Source organism: Ochotona curzoniae, unplaced genomic scaffold (assembly GCF_017591425.1).
Source record: "Ochotona curzoniae isolate NIBS_2020 unplaced genomic scaffold, NIBS_Ocur_1.0 scaffold_4701, whole genome shotgun sequence".
In the NCBI taxonomy this organism is placed as follows: Eukaryota; Metazoa; Chordata; class Mammalia; order Lagomorpha; family Ochotonidae; genus Ochotona; species Ochotona curzoniae.
In genome coordinates, this window is record NW_024467122.1 from 61,671,420 (window position 1) to 61,690,987 (window position 19,568).

Genomic DNA, 19,568 nt, shown 5'->3' on the forward strand with positions numbered 1-19,568 from the left:
GGAGAAGTGGCCCAGCCATGTATCCCCTCCATAGCACCCCTACAGGGCTCATCCCCCTGACCCAGGTCCACACGTACTGGTGGGTTTTGTGGCCCAGTCTGGCATAGCTTGCCTCACCTTGGCATTTGCTGGCAGATGCTAAGGCCTGGCCCAGCCCAGCCTACCCCCAGTTCCAGCTCAGGCTAGTGGATGCTGGAGCCCAGCTCAGCCCAGCCAGCCTGGACCTAATGTGAACTTGCTGGTGTTACAACCTGACCACTCTGTCCTGCACCCCATCCTGGTGCTCAGATCTGCCAGTGGGTGCTATGAACTGGCCCAGCCTAGCCCGCTTTCAGACCTGACCCCCATGTACCTGGCCTGACCTGGGCTGCCCAAGCCTCGATTCTTTCACTCACCTGCAGGGACTGCATCCAACAGAGGAGTTCCCCAAACTCCACTATCAGGTTTCCTACCAGTGGCAGATCTTGCGCACACAGGTGGGTCCTTGACCCAGACTGACTTAGCTTACCTCCTGTTTGGGCAGGAACAGTGGCCTTACCCAATCAACCTACACCCATTCTGATTCTTATTGTTGGTTGCTACAGCCCAGGCACACCTGGTCCACACCCAGACATAGCTCTTGTGGCTCAACAGGAAGAGAGACCTAGCCTGGCCATCTCATACCCACCTGGCTCTCACTAGCATCAGTAGATACTAGAGTCTAGGCCAGTCTAGTGCACTTCAGACCCAGTTCAAACCAATGCCAAAGGATACTGCAGTCATGCCCAGTCCATATTGCCACCCCCTATCCAGCTCTTACACTCACCATTGGGAACCATAACACAGCCAGGGTGCCCCCTTAGCTCCCCAACCAGGCATAGCCTCAGCCACAGATCTTGGACATGCCAGTGGCTGCTCTGACACAGCTTGGCATAGCCCCTCCCATCTTGGCTTTTGTCATCAGATACTGTAGTCTAGCCTGGCCTGGCCCAACCCCAGTCCCATCTCTCACTGGTGGGTGTTGCAGACCAGTCCTGCCCAGTCTGCTCCCATCCCTGGCTCATGCAAACTGGTATGTCTGATAGCCAGCCCAGCATGACCTGCACTCCAGTTTGGATCTTGTACATGCCAGTGGACTAAGATTGTCCTGGCCCTGCCCAGTCTGCCCCACCCTATCCCCGAATCAACCTGCACACTTGCCAATGGGTGGAGCTACCTTGCCTGGCCTGACCTACACCCAGGCCAGAATCACATGCTTACCAGTGGGAGCTATGGCCTACCAGGGGAGTTTCCCAAGTTTCCCCTCCAGGCCAACTCCCAGACCCAGGTTGCACATGTCCAGTGGGTACTAGGCCCTTACCTGGCATAGTCTGCCCCCTCCACTCCAACCTTTGTATTAGCTGGTGGTTGTTACAGTCCAGCCCGCTCATTCCCTGATTTGGGGGTATGCCTGCAGGTGCTACAAACTGGATCTGCCTGGTCTGTTCCCAACCTCAGTACCCATGAGTGTTGGAGGGTTCCATGATCATGTTTAGTTCAGCCCATGACCACCCCCAACTCTTAAGCTAACCAGTACAAATTATAGTTCCACAGGGGTGAGCCCTCACATCCCCCACATCTGCTCCCGGATCTGGTTCTCTTGTGTGCTGGTTAGTGTCATGACCTAGTCTAATGTGACCCATTTCCTAATCTGACACTCACCAGGTAGGCCCCCAGCCCTGGCTTTAATGTGAATGGGTGAGTGGTATTCAGCTGTAGTCCATGCTAACTAGCCCAGCTCAGGTCTTCTACATGGACTGGTACATCAGTCCAACCCAGAAAGATTCTCTAGTCTCTTCCCTCTGAATCACCCAGTCTCAGCCCCCTCGCTTATCTCCAAGTACAGTGGCCTTGTTGTTGGGAGTCCCCAAGAAGTCATTCCTCACCTGTAACACACTCCCTCAGCAGTCCTCTCTACCCTTCATCACCCTGCCCTTTCCCCTGATCAATCCACGGTCCCTGCATGCTGGAGTACATAGGTACCCCAGCCCAGCCTTTTGACTCATGGCATGTGTGCTGTTCTGGAACCGTATCTCTCTCCACACCCAAGATACAGACCTACCCAAAGTGCCCCAAGCCCCGTTACCAGCCCACCAGGTCATCATGTTAACCTGGGGCTCTCCCGTCCCCACCCTCTATCACACCCAGGACCAAGCACCCGGGGAAATCCTCAGGCTTACTCAGTCTGCCTGGGCATTAGCCCCCAGGCTTCTGCATGCCCCTGATGGTGCTATCTGCCTGGCCTCCCTGTGAGCCCACCCCCAGGTCCCTATTAGCTGGCCACATGACAGTGGGGATCACCACCCCCCCCTCCAGTTCTGTGTTGTTAATTGAAAAAAAAGTCTATACCTTGTAGATTTTTGGGTTAACAACCTAATATATGCAATTTTTACAAAAATAAATCAATTCAAAAAGCAAAAAGGAAAAATTGGTGCTAATGTTTCTGAATGATTCTTGTATTTCTCTGGCACAGTGATATAGGCATACAATGAAGATCTGGAAAGCATACGGCAAATGAAATAATTCAGACAGAAGAGACAAACAGTATATGATCCCACTTATGTGAGGTATCTGTAATATACAAATTCATAGAGACAGAAAGTAAAAGTTACCAGGAACTAGGAGAAGGTAGAGTGAGGAGTTATTATTCAATGGGTAAAGAGTTTCTTTTTTGGATGGTAAAAATGTTCCTGAAGTAGTGGAGATTGCTGCATATTATAAATGTACTAACTGCCAATGAATTGGACATTCAAGGGTCAAGGTGTTACTATTATATATATATATATATATGTGTGTGTGTGTGTGTGTCTGTGTATATATTTATATATATATTTTTTTTACCATAATAAAATGGGAGAGGCAAAAATGGTAAAACAAACAAACAAAAAAACCCTCCAAATTTGGCAAAGGACATGAACCTACAAATCCAAGAATTTCAAAACAATCTTTCCCTAAAACAGTCAACCTTCTGGAAACTAAAGACAAAACAAGAGCTGAAAGTAGCCACAGAAAAGCAACACCTTATCACAAGAAACATGATTCAGGTGACTGTTGATTTCCCACCAGATGCCACAAAAACCCAAATGATATGGCACATTTTTAAGGTATAAAAAAACCACCAAAATGAAATCGTCCTAAAATTCTATATTGAATTAGAATATTATTTAGGATTCAAGGTGAAATAAAGGCATCATCAGAAAGGAAAACTAAATTCGTTACCATGCAACACACTTCGAAAGAATTATCAAAAGAGGATCTTCTTACCTTAGGGGAAACAATACTTGAAGGAAACTTGACTCATGCATAAAAGATGGGGAGTAGAAATGATGGACATCTGAGTAAATATAATAGTCTATTCTCTTTTTTAATTTTTTAAAATATGTTTGATGGCCTAAAGCAAAAATTACACCATCTAATGGGATTTTTAATAACTAGAGATATATGTTTGACAATTATAACATAAAGCATAAAGAACAAAAGGTGTATGGCTTCTACATCTCACTTAAAGTGGCAAAATACTATTTCTAAGTAAAAACCACAAGTTCAATATGTAACTTATGCATCTACTCCAGAAAGTTAGTCAGTTTCTTTTAAGTTAAATGCACATCTACCACAGAACCTAACAATCCTACTCCTGTTTGTTTATACAAGAGAAATAAAAACTATGGTCACACAGAAGCAGGCATTGAATGTTTATACCAAATCTATTCATAATCCAAAACAGAATTCACCTAATGGAAAAATGAGTAATAAGCTTGTTTTACCTATGAAATGGGATAACTATTTAGCTATAAAAATAAACGAGCCATGGATACATTGCCTCATGGCTAGAGGCTCCGGTAACTAATTCTGCTAAGGCATTCTGCATGCAAAGCAGCAGTTGGCCAAAACCAAAGCCTTCAGGTGATGGTGTTTCCTTAAGGTAACGAGATCAATTGTCAGAGGTCATTAGGGAGAAATATCAGCAGCTGGGGAAGGACCTGGACGAACCAGCCTGGAGGTCCTGGTGGATGACACTGCGTCAACAAGGTCCATGGTCGGCAAGGCCAGAGTCTCAGGCAGTACACATTCCCAATATAATTGATTTCAAGGAACTTTTGTAACTGACCAAGGGTTCTGCCCTCCTCCTCCTTCTGGCCACGGGATCAATCACCTAAGGACCTCCTGACTGGGAATGTGATTAGTCAAAAGTCCCACCGGTGAATCTAATCATGCAGTACACGTCCCCTAATGAATCAAAGCCACCTGGACACGCATTGCATTGTTCTTGTCTCCCTAAAAGGGATCCTCTGGCCTCTGCTTTCAAAACATATTTTTGTCGTTTGTCATTACAAGTTGTGTTCATCTTCGGTTGAAGCAAGGTAATATAATACATAATTTCATTTTATAATAGCCTCAAAATAATAAAACTCAACTGAAAAATCATATCAGTAGTTGTAATATCGCAAAACTAAAGAACATACAAATTGAAGATTTGAAGATTTTTAAATTCATAATATTAAGATTAACAAAATGACTTAAGTATGATTTGAATAGCATAAATAAGGAAAGTTGAGCGCAAACATACATAGTACCAAACAAATACATATATGAAACATTCACCCAAACTGATCATATACTCAGCAACAATCTTAACATGTTTCAAAATCTGAAATCATGCATAACATTCTTTGATATATCACAATAATACTTACTACACACCCATCAGGATGCATGAAAGACTTACTAAGTGTTCATGACAATTCCCACATAATGCCGCTGACAATGTAATGTTTTATGTTGTACAGCTTCTTTGGAAAGCAGTTTAGTAATTTCCCTAATTATAAATACATTTAATTATAAATTATAAATTATAAATACATGTAAGCCAGTTGTATTAGTCAGCTGTTCATTACTACAACAACTAAAGTATCAGAAACTACTTAAGCAGGAAGAAGTTTAGTTTTGGCTCACGGTTTTGGAATTTCACAATCCCAGATCAAGCAGCCCCATCAATCCGGCGCCTGATGAAGACGGCAAATGGCTGAAGGTGAGTGCAACAAAGGTATCACGCTGAATCGGGAAGCAGAGAAGAGCTGGGCTGACCTTAGCATAAACAACTACTTCTGAGGGCACGCACCTAATTATCCGCTGATCCCCCTCCCCCCCCACGGGCTCGCCTCCTAGACCGTAAAATCAGGTCTTCATCCTTAACCCATTAACTATTTCACAGAATGGTTTGAGGCCCAAGCACCAAATATTTGGGTCTTAGTGGGATACTATTATTCAAACCATAACGCTAATGATCCCATTCCCAGGTATTTGCCAGAGGTAAATGAAAGTGTAGGTCCACACGCACACTCACATGCAATGTTCAAGCAGGTCACCAAAGCCAAAAAACCAGCAAGAGCCTGTACTGATTTTTTTATGCCATATAAAACATGTCTAAAGATTGAAAATAGGTTTAAAATAGGTGTTTCACTTAAATTTATTTTTGAGTAGCTAATTCACTCATGTCGTTGAAACTGCCCAAAGTGTTGAAAGTAAAAGGTGCAGAGCCTTTCTCACACAGCAACGCCCGTCACAGCACCCTGATCCTTCAAGAGCCGTTGTGAGCGGAGAAAAAGCAGTCCGTGTGTGCGTGTGTGTGCACGTGCATCTGCATGCTTACCGGAGCCTCAGTGAGAGAATACAAACAGGGTGAACTCTCAGGGGGAGTTGCTGGATGAGATAAGGGAACTGAGATATGAAGACAGTCTTCATTCTTATACACATTTTCCTCATTGAACTGGTTGTTATAAACACCAATCTATTCCTAGTCAAGAGCTCAGGCCTTTGAGAAACAATTTACCTATCAGGTTACCTTTGGCAAATTTCTTACATATCCAGTGCTTCAATTTACTTATTTAAAAGGAAAGATATCGATCATTTCCATCCTACAAGTTTTGGGGGAAGATTACAATAAATAATCAATGTAAAGTAATTTTAGCCTGGTGCCTAGTATATAATTGGTGCCCGGTTAGTAAATAGTGAAAACTGTCAGCTGGTTTTAAAAATTCACCCTAGGGCCTGGTGCGATAGCCTAGTGGCTAAAATCTTCACCTTGAACACTCCGGGACCCTATATGGCCACTGATCCTAATTCTGGCTGCCCCACTTCCCATCCAGCTCCCTGCTTGTGGCCTGGGAAAGTAGTCCAGGACAGCCCAAAGCCTTGGGATCCTGCATCTGCATGGGAGACCTGGGAGGCTCCTGGCTCCTGGCTTCAGATTGGCTCAGCTCCAGTCGTTGCAGCTGCTTGGGGTATGAACCATCGGACGGAAGATCTTCCTCTCAGTCTCTCCTCCTCTCTTTATATCTGCCTTTCCAATAAAAATAAATAAATCTTTAAAAAATTTTCACCTTAAACTTAGTTTTAGAATGATTTTAGTCAACAATGATTCTAAGCAAACAGTGCCCAGATGAAGCTAGAAAGCAGACAAGAAAACAATGTCAAGTACAGAAACACTTCCGGTCCTGAGTGTAAACTCATCACTCAGCTCTCTTGCTCCACATGTCTGTAAGTTGGTATATTCAATTAACTAAGAAAGAGACAGAATCATGGATGCTCAAAACAAAACATACATTTGCTTGGGTCAGAAATAGCAGGCAACAAAATAGTAAGGTTCTGTGAAGCTACAGCCTTATAACCCAGTAAGATTTAAAAATTTTTTATGTAACAAAAGCACGCTCCTATGGCACAGAACCATGGACCTTTGTGTGAAAATGGTTATTGGCACTGCCTCAACTAACTGCTTATCTAAACCTATGGATCCCCAGTGTTAGGGGTGGCAGAGGAGAGAAAACTGCAGAAACCTGGGCAAAGCCAACTGATTCGGAGCCAGCTGCCACCTGGGGACAGGACTTTTGGCTACTAGAGCCTAGCTCTGGGCTAAGATTCTGGACAACTTGAGCAAAGAAACTACAGAGCTGCTGTGAAACATAGCTTGAGCACAAAAAAATGCAAAACAGGAAATTCTCCGTGAAAATACATCTGTAGATGAAAATTAAATACCACATTGTGAAGTTAATTGAACAGAAAAAGCCAAGAAAAGATTCACTAGAAGTAATCAAAAATATTTAAGCTTCTTCCTAAATAGATACAGAATCTGAAAGGAGAGAAGAGAAATTGAGGGGCCATGCAATGGCTCAGCTGGCTAATCACCCATACAAGTGCCAGCATCCCATATGGGCGCCAGTTCATGTCCAGGCTGCTCCACTTGCTATTAAGTTCCTTGCTTATGGTCTGGGAAAGCAGTGGAAAATGGACCAAGACCCTGCACTTACATGGGAGACCTGGAAGATGCTGCTGGCTTCAGATAGGCGTGGCTCCGGCCATTTCAGTCATTTGCAGAGTGAACCAGTGGCTTTAAGACCTCTTTTTGTATCTCCTTCTCTCTGTAAAAATCTGCCTTTCAAAAGGGTGCCGGTTCTTGTTCCAGTGGCTCTACTTGCTGTCCAGCTTTCTGCCTGTGGCCTGGGAATGCAGACAAGGATGGCCTAAGGCCTTGGCACCCTGCACCAGCGTGGGAGACCTGGAAGAGGCTCCTGGCTGCTGACATAAGAGTGATCCAGCAGATGGAAGACCTTTCTCTGTCCTCTGTCTCTCCTTCTCTCTCTAAATCTACTTTTCAAACAAAAATAAATATAAATCTTTGAAAAATATTTTTAAATGAAAACACACACAAAGTATTAACCACCCTACCAAAGTCTTTACTTTGTAACAGATGTTTCAGATAAATGTGTGTGTGTATATATATATATTTCTTTTTTTGCATTGGTATTTATAGAGCTGTTAAAGGTATGCCCAAAAACATTCTCCAATTTTGTTACATATTGCTTTGTTACATATTGCTTTGTTACATAGAAGCTGTATTTTCTTTCAAATAATGAAAAAAAAATTATCTGTTTGCCACAATGTTGGTCTTATTGTTGAAATTAATATTGCTTCTGTAATTTTAATTGAGATCAGTTTGGAATATTTCATAACATTTCCATTTTTCTTTGTGTCTTTAAATGTTTGCAAAGAAAAGGTAGCCTTCAGCAAATAATCAAACACTGGGAAGTACTAACAAATTTATTTGGTACTATTTGCATTATGTAACATATGTGCCTGTTTTATCAAGGTTAACAGCAGCATATAAAAATCACAAGCTAAAATATCCAATTTAAAGACTTACTTTGCTTAGAAATTGTACTGAATATACTGTGCATACAAACAATATTTACACAAGGGACTCACGAGCAGCAGAAGAGGGGGGTGAGCACAACAGTATAGCAATAGCAACAAGTAAGGCAGTATCATTAGACTGTGAATATATCTCTATTATTTGCTCTGCTTTCAGATTGTGGAAACATTAATCTTACCCTTAAACTCCATGTGCCAGCATTTCTGCTCTTGCTACTCGGCTTGACCTCAGTATATTTCATCAAATCATAAATCCCTCTGTTAGTTAATATGCTTTAATCTCAGCTAAGTTACAATACCTTCTATTCTTTCAGCAATGTCTTACCTGAATAGTCTTGAGACTTGTAAAATACATGTATTTCCCAAGAAACATTGGAAGGGAATCTGAAAAAGAAACACTACTGGCTCTCCTTCTAACCTAACTTGAAAGGACCCTAGTAAGAGTCAATTAGATACTTTTGACAGACTTCTGGTGACAACTTCAAGTATGGAAACATATAAAAGCTGATGGAACTCAAATAACCCTATGAGTTCTAGAAAAGTTCAGGAGTCTTAGAAGCAATGAGTCCAACATCATGGAAGTTGAAGGTAGCTGCAAACCCAGGTGATGAAAGCCCAGTCAGGTTGCAATCATAGCTGCCTCCCAGAGTGGGTATCAGCAGGTGCATATCCGGAGCGGAGCTAGGCAATGAAGTCAGAGAGTTGGATATGCGACGCTCACATCCTAACTGAAGACCAAATGCCCACTCTGTAATAGGAACCTTTAAGAAAAAGATGGCCAATTCATACTCTGTTTTTAGATAGGACATTCCATTTTATAACCTTTTTATTTTCACTATTGGTTATTTATTGTGGTTCACATTCTTTGTTACCTGTACTAGAGTCTTAAGTGTGAAATTTATTAGGTTGAAAATAGTTTTTAAATTTTAAAAAGTTCATATTTATACTGTCAGATTGACATATTTTCAGAAAAAAAAACCTCTTAAAATAATACATGGTATTTTTAAATTAAGTGGTGGTGAAAATTATGGAATTAAGGAAAGTTTGTTATACCCTCAGAGAATTAAAGATTTATTAATCTGCTGTTTGCGAGAAGCAGTCTGGAAAAGTAGCACAGGATGGCCCAAGTGCTTGAGCCCCTGCATCCATGTGGGAGACTTGGACAAAGCTCTTGGTTTCAGACCAGCACAGCTTCAAATATCATGCCCATTTGGGAAGCAAACCAACAGATGGAAGATCTTTTTTTTTTTTAAGATTTATTTATTTTTATTGGAAAGGTAGATATACAGAGAGGAGGAGAGACTGAGAGGAAGATCTTCCGTCCAATGGTTTACTCCCCAAGTGAGCGCAATGGCTGGAGCTGAGCCAATCTGAAACCAGGAGCCAGGAGCCTCTTCCAGGTCTCCCACACAGGTGCAGGATCCCAAGGCTTTGGGCCATCCTGGACTACTTTCCCAGGCCACAAGCAGGGAGCTGGATGGGAAGTGGGGCAGCTAGGATTAGAACCAGCGACCATATGGGATCCCGGTGCATGCAAGGCGAGGACTTTAACCACTAGGCTATTGCGCTGGGTCCGGAAGATCTTTTTCTCTGTCACTCTCTCTGTGTAACTCTTCCTTGCAGATAAATACATAAAATCTTAAAAAACAATCTTTTTTAAAAACAGATGAACATCTGAAGGTAACAGCTTGCTAATCTCGGACACAGAACATTTGAAAGGTTTTAAAGGCAGTGTATAAAGACTTAAAAACTTTAAACTTAGAAGTTTTTCACTGAAAAGGCTATTTACTTAAATACTGCCATGTATTTTAAAAACCTATTTCACTATCCATTTTGTAGATATGAAAAAATACTTTAAAAATTAAAAATTTCTTTTTGAAAGCTTAAATATGGGTAAATTGTTTCATTTCATAGTCAAACAAACAAGTCTTAGCTTTACAATAATGTAGCAAATACATATAAAAAGTTCTATTTCGGGCCCAGCGCTGTGGCCTAGCGGCTAAAGTCCTCACCTTGAACGTGCCTTGATCCCATATGGGCGCCGGTTCTAATCCTGGCAGTTCCACTTCCTGTCCAGCTCCCTGCTTGTGGCCTGGGAAAGTAGTCGAGGACGGCCCAAAGCCTTGGGACCCTGCACCAGCGTGGGAGACCCGGAAGAGGCTTGAGGCTCCTTGCTTTCGATCGGCACAGCACCGGCCATTGTGGTCGTTTGGGGAATGAATCATTGGACAGAAGATCTTCCTTTCTGTCTCTCCTCCTTTCTGTATATCTGACTTTGCAATAAAAATGAATAAATCTTTTTTTTAAAAAGCTTTATTTCATTACAATCAGTACAAGTAACCGGTCTTGGAGTGACAACTTCGAAGGAACAAAAACATGAAAAATCAAATGATGACATAGGTGAAACCTACAAAACTATAATAATTTTAAAACTCCAATAACTTATATGAAATATATGTTCAAATCACGTGGTTTTTTTTTTTTTCTGTGAATAAAATGGTTTCACCAACACCTCCTAAAATAAAGGCTGTCAGTTCTTAATAAAAGAGAGGGGTGGACATTTGGCACAGTAGTCAGGCTGATGCATGGGACACTTGCATCCCATTGGTAGAGGTTTCTGTTTATGCATTCCCCAAAAGGCACAAGGTAATTGTTCAAGCACTTGGGTCCTTGCTGCTCATGTGGCAGGTGCAGTAAGAGCTGAGGCTTCTGCCTTTGGCCCAGTCCAGCCACTGCAGCCCTTTGGAAAAGAACCAGCAGATGGAAGATCTATGTCTGTCTGACTTTCAAATAAAACAAAAATAATTTTGCTCAAAAAAGAAGAAACTAGGCCCATTTTCTTTCCACTTAAGGTATCATTGTATTCTTCATTCCATATGCATATAGTCACCAAAGGGATAATACATAAAACTATAATATCATCAATAAGAGAGTTTTTAGCAAAAAATAGTTATTTCTTTAAAGTAGCTACTCAATACAAATGCTGGAAAGTATAGGTATGATAAAAAAACATTAACATTAGACTCAGATCAAATTTGGTTCAGACTATAACACTAAAAACTAATGTCTCAGATGTTTGCTTGCCTAATATTTTTTCTTATACCCAAGGCAAAGTGACTTATTCTTGTTAATTTCTTTTAACAAATCTTTAGTATTTTAAAATTAATGGATGGAAAAAATTATAATTTCTGGCTCATAATTCAATGAGATACAAGGGTTAAAAAAACAACACAAGAAAATGATATCCAAATTCTCAGTATTAACCAAAAAACTATACTTTATAAACAAATATCCTTCAAAACATCATCAAAGTGTACTTATCATAAGTCCTATCCATTATGTAACAGAAAGCTATTAACATACTAAAATCATCTTGGATAATAATATCTTTTTCTTTTTACTTATTTGTTTCAAAGGCACAGGAGGAGTATAAAGATCTCCCATTTGCGGTTCACTTCCCAACTGCCTACAGCAGCTGGAGCAGGGCTAGGCCAGGCTGAAGCTGGGAGCTAGGAACCCAGTACGTGTTGTAGGAGCCAATTACATGAGCCATCACTGCTGATTCCCAGGATCTGCATCAGCAGGCATCTGACACTGGAAAAGGGGCCAAGGGTTAAATCCAGGGACTCACATCGTATGCAACATCCCTGCACAGACTACTCACCCTGGGCTCATGGGAATACATGAACAGGCCTTCACATGTGTAGCAAAAAGAATCTAGTGGCAGCTTTTTGATAATTAAAATCCCAGTGAAGACACCTGTATCCCATATTGGTACCTATATCTGAGTCCCAGCTCTCGCTCCTGACTTTAGCATCTTACTAAGCAGGCTAGGGGAGGCAGCAGTGATGTCTGAATTGACTGCCATACACATTGGGTGCTAGCACTCAACTACTGACTTTGTGGTCCAACCTCACCCTGTCATCATTGGTATTTGGAGGTAGACCAGCAGATGACAGCTCTCTGTCAAATAAATTAAAAGAAGAAAGAGAGAGAGAGAGAAAGAGAGAGAGAAAGGGAGAACCTAAGCATGAAAGAAGGCTTAGGAAAACTACGGTCTATGGCCAAATCCAAGCAACATCATGTTTTAGTAAATAGAAATTTTATTGGAACAAACTACTTACATATTATCTCCAATGCTTTTCATGATAACAAGGCAGAATTGAGTAACTAGAACGACATGGCCCATCATTTACTACCAGGTTCTGTAGGGAACAGGTTTGCTATCCTCTGCTATGTACTGCTACTTAAAGGCTTGGTTTGCATATTTGAATTGTTAGTTCCTAACTAGAGCCAAGACAGACAGTATGAGAATGCAAATCACCTCTGTTAGCAAGTAAGCAGGCTCTTCAAAACCTTCATAAAAATATGCATTATGAAAAAATAGGTTTCAAAAATATCTGCATCAAAATAAACTTTTTAATTCCAGTTTTTCCAAAACCTTTTTCAGACACTCTCTTACAATATTTCAATTCTTTTTTTGTTTTTATTGCCAGACTTTCTCAATGAAGGACATATCCTTCTTTTTCAGTGGACAGATGCAAATAGTTGAGTGATCAGCTACTTTCACTCTACATGGGGCAAGGTACAAGAACTGCCCAGACTTCCAAAACGAAGCATGGTGCCACTCAGTGTGTTCTAGAATTTTGTTAAGATCATGGTCTTGGCAACAAACTGAATGGTATTCTCAGGAAGTATTCTTCACACAGATTTTCTTTCTACTCTGCTTTTCTAAGGTTTATATTATTGCAAACCCTTTCCCTGTTACAGACTTAGGCTTCAACATGATGAATGACAGCTAATGGGACCCCCTCTCCCTATCTTTTCTTAAGGTCAGGAAAAATGAAAATGTTTGCCTCTTTCAAAATACTGAAAAAATTCAGTAACATGTTTTGTCTGTTTCATTCTTTTAGGTTGTCTAATAGCTGGAAAATTATATTAAATTGCATGTCTTTTGAAATGCAAGAAAAGCAAATCTACCCTCCTTATTAGCAATATTACTATACTTTTAATCCTAGTTTAAAATAAATCACATATATCAGTTTAAAAATATGGAATAAAGTCTTACCAGTATCTTTAACATGAAATTTCTTTGAACAGTATATAAATTCAATAGGCACCAAAGGTAATCTGAATCAAGCAGTGATTTGAAAAAAAAAATTATTCAGAGACAAATTTTTATTGCAAACATTTACTCAAAAACTACTATATACAGCAGAATTTTAATAGCCATTTAAAACATTTAACATTCAGTGAAACAAAATCTAGGGATTTAAAGCACATTTTAAGAAGTTAAAATGTAGCTTTTTAAATAAAAGCTTATTAGTACTTCAGAACAAACTACTGGTTTTCATATTATTTCTGTATCTATTATTTATTTTCTAGATGATAAAAAAATGGAAAAAATCAATGTAACAGCCATCTTATGGACAAACAGGCTCAATTCCCAAAACCAATTTTTACATCACCAAATTAGGTCCCATTTGAAGTTATTATTTTACAGTCAAAGAAAAGTCAATTAAACATAGCTGAATCCATGCCCAGACATGTTTTCAGTTTACTGCTTTATAATATCTACATTATACCAGACTTTGCTTTGGCTTCCAGACCTTTTTTATGGGCCTATTTCTAAAATTCTTCAAAACAATATTAAAAGCATAATAACTACAGGAGTTTCAACAATAGGTTTCTACTACATGGGATTTCTGCACAGCTTACTCACTGACAAAAAGCACAAATATAAAGTTATATTTTAATAATTTTACTTTCACTGAAAGTTTATTTCAAGGTAAGCTTACAGCCTGATAGGCTAACACTTGTATGGAGGTACATAGATCCAAATATTCTGCTTACATGCTTCTGACAGACTGGAATGTTAAATTAAAATCAAAATTAAGTTTATGTTCACCCAAGTTCTCATCAGGTCAATTTAACACTCTAAGCATGCTCTGTTTACCAGCATGATGTTCAAAACAAGGCCTTCATTAACAATGCCAATCAGCCTTTACTTTAAATCTACTGTTTCCCAAAGGGTGCACGCTCTCAAATCTCTGCCTTTAACTGAAAAGGATATACAGGCAATAATAACTTTCTGCTTAGAACTGATGAAAATTGCTAATGTGGCCAGAATTCTTTTAATAAATTCATATGGCAACCAAGTCCTACTTCCTCACAAACTGTTAAATCGACAGCTTCCCACTGCAAACCTAACCTTCATGAACACACTATTCATGTCTTTAGAAACCTGGAAAGCCATCCTAATCAAGGTAACATCGGTGGACTGGCCGGTTTATTGCTTAAGTTGAACAGATGGGTGAAGTGCAGGAAAGACCTCCTTCACATTTCTGCTTCTGATCTCCACTGCAGCGCCACTGAGCTCACCTGATAAGCTGCTGCAAATGCTCTTTCCACTGGGACACTGAAACTTAGACTAATTTCAACTTTTTTCTCTTTCATCTGCCAGGTCTACTGTGGTCTCTGTGGTGCCGGGACTATTTCCTCCAGGAATGTCATCTGTTTCAGACACGCTTTCCTCAGGGTTAGCAGCAGGATCACCATTACCTTTCTGAAGAATTTCTGTAGCTTCAAACTCCAGTACCTCTGATGGAGTCAACGGCTCCAAACGAACACTGCCTTGCTCACTGACATCAGAACTAACAGATTTAGGCTCATCTCTTTTTCTCAGAAACAGATCAATAGTAACATCACCAGATGCCAGGCGCAGATCCTTAATATTCTTTGAAGAACTAGCTTCATTGGAGTGAAGATCTTCCTTCTGATCACATGAAACTACCTTTTCTGAATCTGTGCATTTCTTCAGTTCTGCTTCCTGACAAACAGGCTGTACTTGTTTTTCCTTTTCCATTTCATCTGTACTAGTATTTGAATCATAATTGGAGACAGTCTTTGAGTCAATTTCCCGGTCTGTAAGACAAGGATCATTTTCCTTATCTGAAACTGTGAGGCTTTCTTCACTTTTTGCTGCTGACGAATCTTCACATAAATTTGCATTACATTCATTTTTTTCTTCTGAAGAAGCTTTATCATGTTTTCTGGGGGAAAGAAGTCATTTATTAGATATTTATTCAAAAACAATGTATCTGTACAGTTTTAAATAGAGACATTCTCCAAAAATTGAAAGAAGTAAAGGAACATTTGTCCATCAAAAAGGGAAAGAAAACTAAGGTTCCAACAAATGCCATCACAATGTAGGGAAAGCCCATGTTTTCTGGCAAGATTGTGAGAAATGAGTCACATCTATAAACTGGTTTTAGTCTTGGCTGTTATTATTTCCATTTGTTCACATCTTTTGCTGGCTGATAAATGTAATTTAAGCATTCTTAATTATCCATAAGACTACATAAAACCAGAAATGTTTGGAAAGGACTTTTTTTATGATTTATATATCATCTTATGTTTAGAATATCTTTTCTTATAAAAACCAAGATGAACATTCACAAATATTTCCCTAACATAAAAATTTTTTTTTGAAAGTCAGAGTTACAGACAGAAAGATCTTCTACTTGCTAGTTCACTCCCCAAATGACCTCAGCAACAGAACTTCTTCCAGGTCTTCCATGAGGGTGCAGGGGCCCAAGGACTTGAGCTGCTTTCCCAGGCCACAAGCAGGAAGCTGAGTCAGAAATGAAGCAGTTGGAGCAGGAAATAGTGCCCATTTGAGATGCCAATGATACAGGTGGAGGCTTAGCCTACTACACCATTGGCACCAGCCCCTTTTCCCTAACTTTCAATAGCTTAATTAAAAAATATAAACATACGCCTCAAAAATCTGGAAATGGTCCAAGTGTGGAATAGTGTGAACTTGACTCAGGTGCTCCAAACATGGGACGGACATCTCAAGTGCAGGCTTAACCTGTTGCCACAACACCTGCCCCCTACCCATTGCATTTATTAATCATACATTATTGGTATATCAGAAACATTCTGGTTATTATAACAAGTTACCTTAATATTCTTATTAATTTCACTAAGTCTTAGCTCATTGCTAGTCAACTTTATGCATTTAATATATGCTAAGGTCATAATTTCTCTTCATTTCAAGTATGTATAATTTTAATTTTATTCAGATTATGTTGGGCTAATGATATTTCACCAAAAACTGCAAAATAATACATAGATGATGAATTTACTTTTCTACCTAAAAAAGTTACCTTTCTGCCCCAGAATTCTAAGAAAAATGCTAGGAGGAGAAAAAGCTACATAACTCTATCATTGAAGCCTAAGAAGTACTTAAAAGACAAAATCTTTAGAAGTAAGTTCTAATTAAAATATTAGTATTCTCTTTTGCTAAAGGCATTATAAAATGTCTTGTTGAATACACATTTTAAAAATCAATCTGTGTGTTTTGAAACTTTCACACTGAACTCCTACAACAGAAGTAGCTTTGTAGTCTTTTGAAAATACTAAAAGATTTTAAAATTATACATTTTCAGGAATTATTCCCATTTTTAAAATTTATAGCCTCTTATAACTGTTTTTATTTAATAGTAGCATGTAAAACCTATGAACATTATATTTCCTGCAAGTATTTTAAAAAAAATAATTAACAAGGAGTGAGCATTAGTCCAGTGGTTAAAACCCCAGCATACCAAATGACAACAGCAGGTTTCAACTTCAGCTTGCTGCCAGTACTGACCAGGGATGTAGTGATGATGACTCAAGTAACAGCATCCCTGCAACCCACAAGGGAGGCCTAGTTTCCAATACTGCAGACATTTGGAAAATGAACTTATGGATGAGAACACTCTATTCTCTCAGTTCCTCAAATAAGTAATGAATATATATGTGTGTGTGTGTGTGTGTGTGTGTGTGTGTGTGTATACATATATATGTGTGTGTGTATATATGTGTGTGTATATGTGTGTGTGTATAAGAGAGAGAGAGATCTTTGAATTGGCTCAGCAGATGAAGCTACTGCTATGATGCCAGTGACCTGTATGAGCACTGAGTCAAGTCCTGGCTGCTCCACTTACAACCCAGTTCCCTTCCTGCCTGAGAAAACAGCAAAAGATGGCCCAAGTGCTTGGCTCTCTGCCACCCGCATGGGAGATCTGGATGAAGTTTCAGGCTCCTAGCTTAGGCTTGGCCCATCACTGACTGTTACAAACATTTTGATGAACTGACAGGCAGATCTGTCTCTGTGCAACTATAACTTTTAAAGTATCTTTAAAAAAATTAACTTATACAATGTGCTCTACAATAAGAATCTGAAGAACATATTGATATAAATTTTTCAAAATTTTAATTAGAAGTTATTATTGAAAGCAATGTCATATATATAATGACTGAAATAGTCCTACCAGTTTGTTATTAAATAATTTTTATATATTTAAATTTTCAAAAATTTTTTCCTTACCTTTCTGCATGTGATATTTGTATTTGTCCTTCAGTCATATTAGGTTTTGTAACTTCCTGAAAAATAATTAATTACACTTTCATTTTACATGATCAAGTTAAAGCAAAATTATTATACTAAACTTTCTGGCTAAAAGAAAAAAGTGTACAATCCAATATGTAAAAGAAACAAAAACAAATTTTAAGATAAGGTTATACACTAGAATAATTCTCATAAATAAAAGTAGGAGTAAAAAGAATTTTGGATTTATAAGATTTCTAGTGTGTCAAAAATTTTTCAAATAATTACAATGAGCAACTAACCAGTTACATTAATATTTATTTTATTTAACATGTGCTTCATATGTGGGCCATAATTATAATTAATTGAGTAAAAACAGTACAATATAATCTGGATATGAGTAACAAGATTCATCCACAGTATTTCACATAAACACTTTAAGTACTGACGCTAAGTTAAAACATTTCTGAAATTTCAGTTCCATTTTTAAAGCTATGATAACCCTTCCACTCTAAGGCAACGACACAATAAAAATCTAAGAAGTACTTTGTTTATTTCAAATGTTTTATAGAAAGTGAAGAACAATGTAAACCTAAGTTAGAGGTCAGCCTAAATACTTTGTAATCACTACAGAGAGCACATATGACCTATAAAGCATATAGAAAACTTATCTCATATTGCATTCATATTTGTAAACTCACATATAAAAATATACACATTAAGATTTACATCATCTTTATATAAAAAAATATGAGCACCACTTTTACAAACAAAAAATAAGTGGGTCAAATAGAGAACCCAAGGAAAACCTGTTAGATTCAAACCAAAGTCTAGCTTTTTACTACTTGAATAAATTGATTCAAGACTTTGAAGTTGGAATTTTGCATTAATCACATGCATTTATCTCCTCACCCTCTCAAAACTCTGCTAAAATAAGTGCAGTGAAATAAAATATTTTTCAGTCTTAAAGACAAGAAAACACTATCATATATATTTTGTGCAAAAGTAGCTAGAGAAGTATTAACTGTCTTAGCAGTATGAAGGAAAAGTACAATGGAATGTCCACAGAAGGGGTTCTGGGGTGTACTGCAAGGGAAGCTAAGACATCTGGTATTAACAGGAACCTAGTATCATATGCAATATATAAAAAGTAAAAATGAAGTGCAGGGCCTAACAGGAAGTTAAATGTTTCCCCTCCCAGTGCCTGTACCAGGTCCTTACTCTTGAATTGTGAACCAGAGACAACTCAGGCTTGTGAACACCAGGAACAGCAAACAGCGCACACACGATACAGAGAACAAACACAACTGTCACAAGTCCAAGGCTCCCCAAATCCCAGAAGCCAGGGAATTCATTCCCTACCTTAGCATCTCTAGCTATAATTTCAAAAACTTCTCTTTGGAGATAATCATCAGGCTCAAGAGACGCTTCTCACAATGACTTGACAGTACCTTCTTCATCTGAGAATTAGCTGAGTACCTGATTTTGCTACAATAAAGTGTGAACAATTCCCATGCTGATTGTGGTTTCACAGCTCACAAATCCATGTCAGCAGACTCAAAGTGCTACTCACAGATTCCCCGGGAGTCCTAACCACTTTAATGAGATATGTGAGGTCACAAATCTTGGCACAAAGGTAGTGGTAAGTAAAATTACTGTTACCTTAAGAGAAACCAAGGCAGATGGCATCAAACCCAAACTGTACTAGTAACCACTGTATTCTTCACTATCAAAAACAAGCTGCTCTACTGATTTTGCAATGGCATGAGAAAACTGTCTTCTAATAATCTGCATGTTATCACTCAAGTAAATGTACTTTTAGACACATTGGGGATGAGAAGAGAAAGAACTCCTGAGGATATGATTCATCCAAATGAGCACACCGAGAACACTTCCTGGCTCCTGGCTTCAGCCTGGAAGGCTCAGCCACTGCAGCCGTTTGGGGAGTAAACCACCTGATGGAAGATGT

The 19,568-nt window shown here is 39.1% G+C and overlaps 1 protein-coding gene across 11 annotated transcripts in view; it reads right to left on the reverse strand.

Annotated features, from left to right (window-relative positions):
* Window positions 1-12,712: 12,712 nt before the first annotated feature.
* The window catches only part of ZNF280D (zinc finger protein 280D), a 96,155-nt gene continuing 89,299 nt past the window's right edge, over window positions 12,713-19,568 (reverse strand). For 8 of the 11 annotated variants that reach the window (XM_040969006.1, XM_040969005.1, XM_040969011.1 and 5 more), the window contains 2 exons: window positions 17,600-17,655; window positions 13,384-15,275 (listed from right to left, as the gene is read on the reverse strand). In XM_040969006.1, the coding sequence (XP_040824940.1) occupies window positions 14,660-15,275; window positions 17,600-17,655 (672 nt within the window). In that variant the 3' untranslated portion in view covers window positions 13,384-14,659. Of the gene's footprint in view, window positions 13,354-13,383; window positions 15,276-17,599; window positions 17,656-19,568 lie in introns of those variants that run through there. The other 3 variants (XR_005882584.1, XM_040969012.1, XM_040969014.1) reach the window with 3 other exon arrangements.